Source organism: Lepisosteus oculatus, chromosome 11, assembly GCF_040954835.1.
Source record: "Lepisosteus oculatus isolate fLepOcu1 chromosome 11, fLepOcu1.hap2, whole genome shotgun sequence".
In the NCBI taxonomy this organism is placed as follows: domain Eukaryota; kingdom Metazoa; phylum Chordata; class Actinopteri; order Semionotiformes; family Lepisosteidae; genus Lepisosteus; species Lepisosteus oculatus.
Genome location: NC_090706.1, coordinates 38,553,427 through 38,567,236, shown reverse-complemented (window position 1 = coordinate 38,567,236; position 13,810 = coordinate 38,553,427). Strand labels below are relative to the sequence as shown.

At 50.3% G+C, this 13,810-nt stretch overlaps 1 protein-coding gene and 2 non-coding genes across 3 annotated transcripts; all 3 read right to left on the bottom strand.

Annotated features, from left to right (window-relative positions):
• Positions 1 to 322: 322 nt before the first annotated feature.
• On the bottom strand, positions 323 to 12,947 carry hspa9 (heat shock protein 9). The gene is made up of 17 exons (XM_006631934.3): positions 12,594 to 12,947; positions 11,479 to 11,537; positions 11,271 to 11,358; positions 10,148 to 10,329; positions 9,814 to 9,938; positions 9,121 to 9,194; positions 8,819 to 8,925; positions 8,290 to 8,452; positions 7,569 to 7,661; positions 6,367 to 6,576; positions 5,227 to 5,454; positions 4,642 to 4,746; positions 4,273 to 4,390; positions 3,817 to 3,911; positions 3,106 to 3,198; positions 2,533 to 2,673; positions 323 to 1,907 (listed from the first exon to the last, which is right to left on the bottom strand). Exons 1-17 carry the CDS (start codon positions 12,681 to 12,683, stop codon positions 1,812 to 1,814), a joined length of 2,067 nt encoding a protein of 688 aa, XP_006631997.3. The 5' UTR covers positions 12,684 to 12,947; the 3' UTR covers positions 323 to 1,811.
• Positions 4,142 to 4,213, bottom strand: LOC138241919 (small nucleolar RNA SNORD63). The gene has a single exon (XR_011191209.1). It is a non-coding gene; the product is annotated as a small nucleolar RNA SNORD63 (small nucleolar RNA).
• LOC138241914 (small nucleolar RNA SNORA74) lies at positions 6,998 to 7,201 on the bottom strand. Its single transcript, XR_011191204.1, has one exon. It is a non-coding gene; the product is annotated as a small nucleolar RNA SNORA74 (small nucleolar RNA).
• Positions 12,948 to 13,810: the final 863 nt, after the last annotated feature.

Genomic DNA, 13,810 nt, shown 5'->3' with positions numbered 1-13,810 from the left:
CATGTTGCAACAAGATTCAAAGAGTGAAAGCTAACAAAGCTTCCACATCGATGCACCCAGTTAACTTTTTTTATAACATTACATAATTTCACGAGCAACAGTTAATGGAGTTTGTGGGAAAAAAAGCAATTTGCACCAAGAGGTCAAAACTAATTATTTAAATTGCACCTTGAACTCTCCAACATCCAAAGGTTGGTTCAGGCTGATACTGGAGCCCGTGGTTATGTAGGAAAAAAACAAAAATATGCCCTGAGACAGTATTATTAAATCCAGAGGGGAAAAAAGGACTAATTCATCTTTCATAATGAAAAGGCCACTCACATTTTTGAAATTTTTAAATCTTGAATTTTATTATAAAACTCTACAGTGAAAGAATGTAAAGGCATTTCAGAAGCTGTTGACAAGTTAGCTCAGACTTACAAAGCTTCCATAACATACAGTAACACACCCACCCTCCCAAACCTAAAATGTATACCATCCCTAGCATAACTCAACATTTCACACACCTCAGGCATCAAATGCAATAACGGGCCACAGGTATCTTCCAGGTGTGTTTAATTTCACCCCACCTAGCAGACTTGTCAAGAGTTTTATTCACTGTGAACCCTCATTTCGAAACCAAAGATGCGAATTCAAAAAGACGTCTGTCATTCAGATAAGAAATGTGAATCTTTAGGATTTTATATTTTATATTTAGGATACATGTTTCTTCAATCACCATGTTTTGTTTTTGTTTGTTAAACAAAGAATCACCGCTTCTCCTCGGTCATATTTTCATTCAGAAATGAGTCTGGCTACAGGCTGACATAGCGGACAAGAGAACAGAGTGTGCGTGTGGGGGGGGGTTAATAAGACGCCTCATCAGCTATTCATCAGATGGCTGGGCCGTTTTCAGGATGCTTTAGGAATCCGAGACCTGCTTCTCCCGCAGCGCTGTAAATGTCTTTGAACAGCCCTGTGGGAAAGGGTTCCCCTTGCCCCTCCTCAGACCGTCGCTTCTGAAAGAACACATTCACCCCTCTTTCACCCGGGTGTCCCCCCTCTTCATCAAGGCCCAGGCTGCCACGGGCAGGAGCGACAGGAAGCCCGAAGAGGCCACCAGCTCTGGCCCGGCCCATCAGGGCCAGGCCTTGACTCGCGTTGCTAGGCAACCAAGTTGTTGTGCCCGCTGCCCACCCCTTGCACCGCCTCCCTTTCCCCACAGGCGTCAATAAACCCCCCCCTTCCTCAGAACACTGAATCCGGCCTCCCAACAGTAGTGAAAAGTCACAGAGGCTCACACTGTTAAACTTCATTTCACACGAGGCTCCAGGTTCTCCAGGAACGGGCGCGGGGGATCGGGGCGGGCTCCGTCGTCCCCTGGAGCGAGATGCGAAATCCGAATCTCTCGCTGCGCCGTCGCGCGGGCCGACCCGTGCCGGGGGCCACGCTGCCCGCGTTCTTCCGAGCTGCTCCCCCGGGGCCCGCTGGTGAAGTCCGAAGGGGGAGAAGAGCACGACCGCAGGACTGGAGAGGCCAGGTCCGTCCTCGTGGCAAACTCGGGGGAAAGCCCAGGTGGCGCACCCATTACCCTACCCCTTTACTACTTTACAACGGAAATTAAAAAAAAAAAAAAAACGCCAACAAGATACACTTTTTCCGAACCATTAAATTACAATGAAAGGAGGAGAAAAAAAAAAAGACAAATATCTTCGAGAAAGAAATACTGCAAAAACACAGTATGCGAGAATGACTTGTGTGCATCAGTTGCTCAGGACAGCAAGCGGTCTACTCTCCCAAGCCCTTCAGTCCCACTGGCCAGCGCCAGGCCTCTACTGCTGCCCCTCCTTCTTCTCCTCTCCGCTGGCGCCGGAGCCGGAGCCGCCGTCGCCGCCGCCGCTGCTGCTGCCCTCCCTCTCCGACGCCATCTGGAAACCAGAGGAGAGCCACAGGTCAGGTCTTCCCGAAGCTGCAGCGAGCAGGATACCCCCCCGGGTGCTTGCACTGAGCATCAGGTGCACCGCATGTGGAAAAGAACCCCGGCCGTTTGGGTCCTGCAGCTGCCTCTGAACACAGGTCACACGTGAAGCCACCTGGTCTCATCGCGCACTGTGCACAGCCACGCCGCCGTTCAAAAAGACTATTCATTTACAAAGGAGGTGGGGGGGGGTGACAATTTAACAAAAAAGACAACTCAAGAGTGCACTTTAGAACATTAATAAGGGCACATTTTCATTTGCCTTCACCTTCTTACCAACCCAGACCAATTATCCAAGAAGGGTAAATTAATAACTAGTGAAAAGACGATGGCTAAAAACCGTACTCTGAAATTAAACGATGACCAATCTTTAATTCTTAATTCAACCCAGAGTGATTTAGATCTTCTCTCTATTCAGCTGGGACTTGCACTCCAGTCATCAGACGTGAAGCGCCCTCTTCAGGGGAGCAACAGAAGTGTTCTACACCTGGGATTTGAACCCATGACTACCCAGTTTGGAGCCCAGAGCCCTGTCCGCTACCCCACACTGCCAAGCCTGGTTAAGGGCCCCTCACCTTCTTGTAGGCCATCTCGAACAGCTTGAGGGAGGCCTGCTGCAGGTTGGAGGCCGCCTGCTTGATGCTCTCCCCCGTCTCGCTGTCCTTCCGCGACAGCAGCTCTCGCACTTTGGCGATCTCTTCTCTGAGCTTGTTGCACTTCGGGGGAAAACGGGGAGAGAGAGGAAAAACACACGTTGATATGCGCAGGCGAACGGGGGGGGACACACTCGGCTTTTCTTGGTCACAGACAACTGTTGAAGACGTCCGCAAAAGCCCAAAAATGACAGAAACGGGGCAGAGGAGTGGACCAAAGAAAGTGTTCAGAAATCCTGTCTCCTTAGACAAGTGAGCCACAACCCCAGACACTTTCATGACATTTTAACATTTACAAAACTACAAACAGAAAGCTTACAGCATCACTTTGGGTAAAACAGTATTGAAAAGGGGGTGACTTCACTTTATCTCAAGACCCATCAGACCTCCGCTAAACACAAACAGTTCTGCAGAAGAAGTCAGTTGTCACATTCACGGCACAGCTCTTCACTAAGAGGCACTGAGCTCTCCTGCTGCTCCCAACGAGAGACACACCTCATCAGCAGGGAGCTGGTCCTTAAACTCCTCCATCTTGGACTCGGTGTCATGGACGATACCCTCCGCCATGTTCACAGCCTCTACACGTTCCTGGGCAAAGCACAAAAAAAAAAACAGTCACACACGCTATGCCATGTTAACAGTCTAAAACCTGCTCGCTGTTGAAACAGATGCCTAAAACCAATTCCCAGATCTTGCTTCGGCAGGATTTGGGTTCTGAATGCACCAGTTCACAGATTCAAAAAGGCACAGTGTAGCTCAGTGCAGTGTTGAAATAAGTTTTGCTGTGGAGGCACCTGGAGAGCTGAAACCAGAGAGGCCAAGGTCCATCTGCTGGATGGACATTCCCAAGTCTCTTTAGGCCCTAGATTTGACTGTAAGTAACAACCTACGTCCTAGAGTCGACTTGGCACAAACATTTAAACCTTAACACAGAATACGAACTCCACAGATTGTTCAGCTGGTCCGAGAAATGTCAAACCCTCTACAGGTGCCCCCTGCCAGCCCAATAAATTTCTGACCATCTCCGAATCGCAACAGATGCGTTAACCCAGAGCGAACTCTGAAGCATCCCCTTTTGTGCATCGTTGGTGTGTGCTTTCCGAAAAGCGTCAAGCTGCCCCCCTGGGGAAGAGGAGCGATGGGAATCGGGACCGCACTGCACTCAGGAAAAGGAGCAGCTCTCCTGCAACCACACCCCCTACCCACCTTCCTCCTCCTGTCCTCCTCGGCGTACTTCTCTGCGTTCTTAATCATGTTCTCGATGTCATCTTTACTGAGACCCCCGGACGACTGGATCACGACTGTGGAAACGGCAAGGAAATCGCAAGCGTGACTGACCGTCGCTGACCCTCGACGCGAGGAGTTAAAACGTGAAAGAAAATCGTTGAAGAAACCAGCCTTAAAAACAATCTCACGCTCATCACACATTATAACGCCAAATCAAGCAATTAAATAACCAATAAAGCTGGCGATTTTTTAAATTCCGATATTCCTAAAACAACTGAAATCCTCCTGGTGTCATAGCAGTGTCTGTGCTCAGTGGTAGAAACTCTCTCCCCGGTTTTGGGTCAGAATGATGTGTTGATAGAAAGCATCACAGCACAGCTGCTACAGGAGACGAGACAGATCCACTATGAGATTAGAGTAAAAATGCGTCCTTACTCTGCTGCTCCCGCCCGGTGCCCTTGTCCTTGGCGGATACGTGCACAATTCCGTTGGCATCGATGTCAAAGGTGACCTCAATCTGGGGCACCCCTCGGGGGGCAGGGGGGATCCCCACCTGGAGAGACGAGACGAGACCGCATTGGGATGAGAGGGGCGGACAGACCGGCGATGCTATGCAATGGCTGACAGATCAGCTGGCTCCTTCAAGCCAAACATCAGCTGGGTCATGAACCTTGGGGAGCCGTTAAGGTACATGAAGTCGGAAAAATACTAAGGCATGAAATCACAGATGAGTGATGGGGGGCTGGGGGGCTGTTAATAACCCAGCCCCACCCTGCACGGCGAAGAAAGAGAGGCGACGCCTACCAGAGTGAACTGGCCCAGAAGCTTGTTGTCGGCTGCCATATCTCTCTCTCCCTGGCACACCTTGATCTCCACCTGCGTCTGCCCGTCGGCGGCGGTGGAGAAGACCTGTGGGCAGGGAGACGGGGTAAAGACACTGGCAACCACATGCTGCTGGTACAAATCAAGGAACTGTCATGCACCCCTGCAGGGGGTCTCCGTGTACCCCAGGCATCCCGATCCTAGAGACCCACACTCCTGTCGGTTTCTGTTCTGTTCTGGCCAAGCTGACAGCTCCACCACTGAATTTTCATTGGACTCAATCACAGGATGAAACTGCACTGCGTGACTGTTTTCAGATTTTACGCTCCTTGGAGGCAGCCCTTTACCAATTGCATTCCCAAATTAAAATCTAATCCCAGGCTCGTGAGCTGACAAAGTCATGTTGTAACGAGCTGACAAAGCAATGTTTTGCTAATGTTCCAATCAAGCAGCTCATTAATTCAATTAAGGCTTCAATGAAGTAATTAAGCTGGGCTGGAATGAACACCAGCAGGCGAGTGGGCCTCCAGGAGCGGCTCCGCAGGGAGGGCAGAGCGGGGTCCCCACCTGGCTCTTCTTGGTGGGGATGGTGGTGTTGCGGTTGATGAGCTTGGTGAAGACCCCCCCCAGGGTCTCGATGCCCAGCGACAGGGGGGTGACGTCCAACAGCAGCACGTCCGTGACGTCCCCCGCCAGCACCCCGCCCTGGATGGCGGCCCCGATGGCCACCGCCTCGTCGGGGTTCACCGACTTGCTGGGGGCGCGGCCGAACAGGTCCTGCACGGTCTGCTGCACCTGGGGCGGGACACCGGAGCAGGCGTCAGACTCCGCAGAGACGCACGTCCGCAAGAGCCCGTTTACATGTGCAGAGACTCGAGGAAAGCTTCGTTCTAGCACGGTTTTGAAACAATTGTAGGATAAAGTGAAACACAATCAAGCCAAAGACGGCAAGCAGTTTAAATACATTAAGCAGAAGTGATGAAGTTCGGCTTTGCTGGTCCACACAGAAAACTCGTTAAGGCTGGTTAATTCTTCCAGGTTTTCAGCCGGTGAGCACCCCCCAGTCTAGGGCTGACCCCAGCGTGTGGGTCTCCCGCTCAGTCGAACGCTGCTGGGCGCGAGGGAATTTAAAGCACATCTGCACAACTTATATTTTCCACGATGAGCACAACTTGCTCCGTTCTGCTTCCCTAGCTCTGAATAAGACTCCTTTGCTAAATGCTTGTCATTTCAGTTACAACTGTTTCCTGCATTCAATCAGAAGAGGTACACTGGCAGCAGGGGAAATGGAGAACACACATTGAATCGAAGTTGCCTACACAAAGAGTGTACTCCGGCACATTACGGCAGTCAAGCGGACTAGATGTTGAACACTAATAAAGTGGAGGCTGGTTAGAACATGTTTTTTAGCTGTGTGTCCTTCGCTGGTGCAATGGGTCTGCTCTGACGGCACTCAGTGACCCTGCTCACCCGCAGCTCTGTCTTCATTGACAGCCGTTTTCCTTACCACAGTCCAGAATTTTTAATTTTGTTCCTGACGAGTGGGGGGAGTGGGGGGGGGCTTTATCAAGAACAACTTCTGGAACAGACAGGAAAGGTCACAAAATCGTGGCCCCAGACCACAGGTGCAGGAAGCGGAAATCCACTTCGGATAAACCCGATCTGGCCATCGGAGAGGCCCGGCGAGCCGAGGGGCGCAGCGGTTACCTTCGGCATGCGCGTCATGCCGCCCACCAGCAGCACCTCTCCGATTTCGCTCTTGCCGACTTCCGCGTCCTGCATGGCCTTCTGGCACGGAGCTACGGTCCGGCGGATCAGGTCGGCCACGATGCCCTCGAACTGAGAGCGGGTCAGCTTCATGTTCAAGTGCTTGGGGCCGGAGGCGTCCATCGTCAGGTAGGGCAGGTTGATGTCGGTCTGCGTGGAGCAGAGAGAGAAGGGCCGGTTAGCAGCGCCCTGCTGATTTAGCCCGAGACCAAGACGACAGCCGACTTCCTGGCAGCGCAGATCAGCTCCTGACCTCGGTGCTCTTTAAACCTTTAGAGCCGGGAAAGGCTTGGTCTTCTCCAATTACATAATCGAGGGCTCAGGTACAAAGAAAACCAGAACCCTTTTGGCCCTCCAGGAACTGGAGTTGTGCACCCCTCTCTTATGCCCAATACACAAGCAGAATGTGAAAGGACACCCAAAAAATAAAACTGCACCACTAACACAGCATTTTAAAATATCCTCAGAAATGCTAAAAAACAGACCTCCTCCTGGTGTGAAAATATTCACAGAAATAAAAGCAGCAGCTAATTAACGCCACCGGGGAAAACAGTCCTTTCTAACCTTATAATCTGTGTGCCCCCAGACTAGGGCTGCCCCCAGTGTTGGGGGGCAGCCCACTCTCGGAGGGGCAAAGCACTGCCACAGCCCGGCACCAGCAGCCGCTAAAACAGCGCCTCCTAGAGCCCGACCACACAGGCAGCGCCTTCCTCTCCCAGCAGAGTAACACCGGCGCAGGCACGGCAGCACGCCTGCGCAGCTGACTGCCGCTGGGATGAGCAGGCGAAGAGCCTCTGACGTGAAACAACCTGTTGCACAGGAGGCCAAAATCCAGAACTATATAATCATTTACGCCACAGATCTCTGGAATACAATATCCCACACACCTGCACTACCGGGGACTCCCAGGTCTTGTGTTGGGACTAATCCTACAATCAATATAAATTTCACTGTAGCAAACTTATAGCACAGACTTAAAACACGACTGGAGGAGAAAACCATGGGACAGGTGGACGGAATATAAAAAGAAACTAACGGGGACCAATATTTAAAACTCTTCCAAGTTCCTGCAACACAAGACTGAAGACCGCTGGCGAGAAGGGGCTTGGGAAACAGCCGGGATTATCAGAAGAAAGATTGACCTGTAGGGAGGAAGACAGCTCGCACTTGGCCTTCTCCGAGGCCTCCCTCACTCGCTGCAGGGCCATGCTGTCTTTAGTCAGGTCCACGCCAGACTGCAAGACAAAAGGCATCAGACACAACCTAGTTAAAGTTCAATCACATAATCCCGCCCGTCACCAGCCCCACTCCATTCACATCACAGACGCTGTGTTTCCGTGAGCACAAGAGAGAACTGAAGGGGAAAACAAAAAAATCTGGGTAATGAATTTACCAACACGTTAAGAGGTCTTTGAACAAGCAACAACTGTAATGTGGATGTGAAACACACTGAGATTCAGATGATTTCAATTAAGGGAACTGGTCCTTCAAGGCTGAAAGAAATCTTAATTTGAAATTTACATGAAAATGAAAATTAAATTAGTTAACAGTTCAGTTCACCTAGGAGCAGTCAAACAGGCAGCATTCTGTTTCGGGTCTTTACAAACTGAGGAGTTAAAGGCTGCCTATCGAATCTGCTGGACTGAGACATACGCATCCAGGCACCCTTGCTCTGCACTGATGGAGATCTTATAAAGAAAAATCTAGGACTCCCGATAGAGCTGGGCCCAGTGCATAGAGATCACAGCGCGCAGACTGACACCCTTCCCAAAGAACAATGAAATTACAGCAAATCGTGCGCCTGCTTGCAAGCCCACACAGGATCACGTGTCCGCACAAAAAGATCTCACTCTTCACACCAACCTCTCTCTTGAACTCCTTGACAATGTGCTTCAGCAGGGCCTGGTCGAAGTCCTCCCCGCCCAGGAAAGTGTCCCCATTGGTGGACTTCACCTCGAACACCCCCTTCTGGATCTCCAGGACGGAAATATCAAAGGTGCCACCGCCCAGATCGTACACTGCAATTCTGAAGAAGCAAGACAGCGAGACACACGCACAGACAGTCATGAGAGGCTGTGCGTGCTCTTTATGTGATGAGAAGGGATTTAATAAGTTCAGCTACTTGGAGCTGCACACTGGAGGCAGTTATTTACACAAAGGATTGTCGGAGAATAGAACAAGCTACGATGCCATGCTGAAGCTGGTTCTCGGCTTCTTTTAAGGAACGTCTGGATGACGTCCTTCGATCAATTAACTACTAACTACTGAACAGGCCTCCTGTTGTTTGTAACCAATCTTAACTTCTTACGATCCGAGACAATTTCTTGTAAAGGTGTTCTATAAAATTTTATACCAGGGCACCTCATTTCTCTAGTCCTACTTCCACACTTACATTCTGTCCTGGGACTTATCCAGCCCGTAGGCCAGGGCGGCAGCCGTGGGCTCGTTGATGACCCTCAGCACGTTCAGCCCAGCGATCTGACCGGCATCCTTCGTCGCCTGAAAACACACACCAAGGGCGTGAGAGCACCACTGGGCCTCAGCCTGCTGATCCAGACCTCTTTTTATCCATGAAGACCGTTCACAACTGGAGAAACGCGACGCAAAACTGCTCCCCCCCATCTCTTACAGGGCTGAAGTGCTGCGCTCGAGTGACTTCTGAATTCCCGGGCGAAGGCAACAGGTGCTCTTTACCTGTCTCTGGGAGTCGTTGAAGTAAGCAGGCACTGTGATGACCGCATTCTTCACGTTGTGGCCCAGGTAATTCTCTGGGGGGGAGGAGAACATGTACATTTCATTACACTGAGCCAAGACGATGACTCTAACTTTTTAATCTACCGCGACAAGGACTAACGAGCCAGGCGGATGGAAGAATCCCAGACATTAACCATTCCTCGCATTTTTCTAGCACTTTATCTCGTGAGACCTAGAGGTGCTCGACACAGCAGGGGACCCATTTAACCACCCGCTGAGATTCAGCTCCTGCCGGGGCGACTGTGGCTGCCACCACACAGCAGGCCAGGCGGAGGAGTGGCCGATTCCTTCATAGTGGATGAATTAAGGAGGCAGACTGGGTTAGCACAGGTAGCAAAAGCGGGGGATGTAGCCAGGACACCAGCGTGGACCCCCCCCACCCTTCTGATCTTTAACAGCTGAGGATCGGGACACCCCATTAGAGGTCTGTTACCCAACCCTGTCTGTGTATGCCCGTGCAGAGCCCTACACCTCATCCCTAGGACGGCACCTCCTACGCGCAGTACTGCACATGCTTGCTCAAGGGTGTGGAAATCGTTGTGCGGGGGCGGGAACGGCGCCTCCTACTGGTGCACCAACACCACCTGCAGCAGCAGCAGCAGCCAGGGTTACCTCAGCTAATGGAACACGCACCTGCTGTCTCCTTCATCTTCATGAGGACGAATGCCCCGACCTGGCTGGGGGAGTACACCTTCCCATGCGCCTCCACCCAGGCGTCGCCGTTAGAGGCGCGGACAATCTTATAGGGCACGTTCTTCCTGCGGGACAAAGGCATGCATTCAGCGCGGTCAAAGCATTTGTTTTTGTTTACGAGTGGGCAAATCTCTCTAGGAAGCCTGTCAACTGGTCAACTGCAGGTATGAACTGACATAAGATGGGGGACCACCCACATAAAACGGCTTTTGATAGGTGTCTTCAAGTGACGAATGCCCCGGAGATACGCATTCAAAAAAGACCCAAGACTTACAAGTCTTTCTGGACTTCCGGATCATCGTAGCGACGCCCAATCAGACGCTTGGTGGCGTACAAGGTGTTGCTGGGGTTGGTGACAGCCTGGCGCTTGGCTGGCATCCCCACCAGCCTCTCCCCGTCAGCGCTGAAGGCCACCACCGAGGGCGTCGTCCGTGCCCCCTCTGCATTCTCCAGCACCTGCCCCACAGAGCAGACAGCCCGTCAATGCCCTTCTCCACCCAGCCCCTGAAGCTGCTCAACACTTCCATCGCTTCTTGAACTGATTCCCGTCACGCCCCACTTGCCTACTGTAGTTTGCTCGATAGATCCAGAATTCGGCAGTCAGAATCCTGACCAGGTAGTGCAAGTGATCACATCACTCCCATCCTGGGGTCCTTGCACTGGTTTCCTGGCAGGTTTTGTGTCGACCTCAAGATCCTCATACTCACCTATAAGGCACTACGTGACTTGGCACCTTTCTGAGCCACTACCGTCCTACTCCCCACCTCACAACCTTCGCTCTCCTAATTGTGATCTCCTATCTGCCCCCCAAGCCCGTCTACACTCTATGAGTGACAGGGCCTTCTCCTGTTATGCCCCATAGCTCTGGAACTCTATGCCTATGGATATCAGAGAGTCACCCCCCCCGAGCTCTTTCAAACCCAGACTCAAAATCCTCATCTTATAGGAAGGGCTTTTATTTAACTGGTCCTCTGTGTGCCTCTTTGCTTTCGTACTCTGTTTTTGGCAGAACTGGTCGAGAACGCTCGAACCCGTGACTGAACAGATGAACGGAGGGGACCTGAGGATGCAGGACGCTGGACCCGTTCTCCTTGGTGCTCCAATGGCGAGTGTAAAGCCACAGGCAAGAACCTACACCGCCAGACTCGCTTACACAGGCGCCTGGCCTGTGTAATTGCTTCAATGACTTCAATTGCTGCTGAAGTCACTGACTTCAACAGCAATCCTTCCAGATGTCTGAGCCAGCACACATCACACTACAGACAAGAGCACACCTTTCTGCGGATCCCGTTAGGCCCATTCAAGACCTTCAGGGAATGGACGTATTTTGTAGTGTCAGCGAGTCAAGCCCGAGGTTACCGGAAGAAGATGAGTGCAAAGCGGTCTCGACCCCTTACCCTGGACTGTTTCCCCTCCATCACCGCCACGCAGGAGTTGGTAGTTCCCAGGTCAATACCGATGACCGAACCTTTGATGGCTTCTGACCTGTAACACAAACAGGACGCCCCAGTTCATACTCCGTGCCCCTCGCCGACCTCATGCTGCAACAGCACTGGGAAGACGAGAACCGTCCCCGCGGCACAATCACACGTAACCCCTACTCACGCATAGTCACGCCGGGACACTGTCCGGACAGCATCTCCGCTCAGGGCGTTCCAGCACCCCTGCAAGACACAAAGCGATTGGGGTTAATGCAGCCCCCACGAGTGTACTGGAAACACAAGACGGCAATGACGTGTAGCTTCATTCAACACGCTTCAGCACAGTCACGTAACTCGTTCAACCCTCGAGTAAGCACCGAAGCTACGAAAATCCAGCACATACATGTACAACAGAGGGTAGTTGAAGCGTCATAACACGTACGCGATGGGTTATCCGGCTCTGCACAGCTTGCAGCACCACGGCGATAATGAATGAAGGGATCGCCTCTCTCTACAGCGCTTCAGGGACATGCCGTTGAAGGTCACAAACGCTATCAACTAATTCGCCATCTTACGGGGCGACAACTACAGTGAGACCCGGGATACTAAAAGAAATGGAAGCATTGAGACTCCCCGCTTGGTCATGTCGTTGTAGCAGACTGAAGGTCGACAACATGTGCAGAACGTGGATGTTACACAAGCCGGAGCTGCGCCAGACGTCGGTCGGGCCCGGCCGGCTACACACACTTGAGTTTAGAGTTTGGGTTTTTTATTTTTAATATCGTCGTAAACAAGCACTCGAATACTGATCTGGCACACAGCCTGTGAACTGGAGATATATATATATAGTCTCCTATATATATATGGGTTCCTACAAGGCCTATTCAGCACCAAGCCCATATGTAATCTTAAAAAAAGAATCTTAAGAACTAAAAACGAGTTTCTACCTTTGCAGTGGACAGGCAATCGCCAAAGGAACTGAAATATTTTTTTCTAGAAAATGCCCTAAGCAATCTCTGCTGTCACTTGTCAGGATTCCACCGGCGAGTAATATGAAAGGGTGATCATGAAGACAACTGAACAGAACAGAAATGCTCGGAAACTGGACATATTTAGGTTGACTTTTATTAATGATCTTGCCACGGTAATCACTTTTTTCACCCACCCCGCGAACGAAAAAACTGATCGCATAGGTACAACATGTCCTTACAACCCCTAATCTTCTCCTATGACGTTCAGTACAGTTAATATTCGGGGGCATTCCTAGGAAAACAAAAAAAAAAACCGCAGCTCGCTCACCTTTCTCACAGCTGAGGACAAATTCCTGGAACAAGTCTTATGAGTGTGCAGGAGAGACCTTGTCGCGGTTTTGGCCACATTCAGCATCATGACGGCGACTCTGCTTTTTAAAATTAAAGGCCGGTGAAAGGATTTGACTCAGCTGGTCTAAATCTTTAGCGCAGCAAATATTTTTAAAAAACACGACAGACGCTTTACAAGCACAAATACCCTTTACGTCTTCGGGGGAAGGCAAAGTCAAGAGAAACGTGCAGCTTTCCTTAAGGGGGCAAATTAAATTCGTGCAAAAGGCTCAACCTCCCCTACAGCGTCTCGGCTTTCTGGAACTATCCAGCACACATGGGTTGCACCAGACAAGGCCAAAAGGACCTACGTATAGGTGTCTAGCAATTGCCTGTAGCAAATTACAAAATCAATGAGACTATTCGAAAGTCTTTCACTTAACACGAGACTGAATTCCACCAAATATATGTTTTAAAATACTAATTGAATTATTAAAGAGCTCGATACGTTAGTATTAGCTTATTTCGTGTGGCGGAGTAGTGAAGCCAGCCTGGGTCCTCATGAAACACGCGACTGTGAAGGTCATGCGGGAAAGAGGGCAAAAGTTACGTCGGAGTTACATCATACCGTTTCTGTAGTTGTTAAAGGCTTAAAACGTGTTCCCTAAACTGGATAACCTTTCTTTTGTCATCGGTGTTAATAAAACGCATGCTCTGGCTTGTTTGTTTGACAAAAACCGCTCCATTTCATGTCTTGACTAGATCACTGTATAATGATTTCTGATTGTATAAGTCTGATGTCAGAGAAAGGCTGTTTCACCGTTAAGTGAATTTGCTTAAGGTAACTGGGTGTTTCATACACATGTTTTTTTTTTAAAAAAAACCGAAATAAATCAGTTTTAATGTGTTTATAATTCTTCAGTTTCCAGGGCGCTTTTTGATGACGTGAAAAGTTATAAGATATTGCAGCTAACAATTAAAATAGTTCTTCCATAATTCCGCATTAAATTTCTTACACGATACAATTAATACTCGGGGTGTACATTCTCTCATGTTTTCAAATCAGGATGGATGTAAAGAGCTTAATGACAGCAATGCTTGGACCTGTTGCACAAAACTCCTTAGCTTATCCCTCAAAAGCTTCCCCCTCAGGTGTAAGTGTGTTGCTCAAAGTAGCTGCAGACACTAATCCTCGTTGAAAGAAGCCGTGTTCAA

What these genes read in the sequence shown, in the direction of transcription:
- hspa9 (XM_006631934.3), bottom strand. Translation starts at nt 12,683, where the DNA reads ATGATGCTGAATGTGGCCAAAACCGCGACAAGGTCTCTCCTGCACACT. An exon ending in CACCGGGCGGGAGCAGCAGA is followed by an intron (nt 3,912 to 4,272) that starts GTAAGGACGCAT and finishes CCGTTTCCACAG; the next exon opens with TCGTGATCCAGTCGTCCGGG. An exon ending in AGGAGGACAGGAGGAGGAAG is followed by an intron (nt 3,199 to 3,816) that starts GTGGGTAGGGGG and finishes TGCTTTGCCCAG; the next exon opens with GAACGTGTAGAGGCTGTGAA.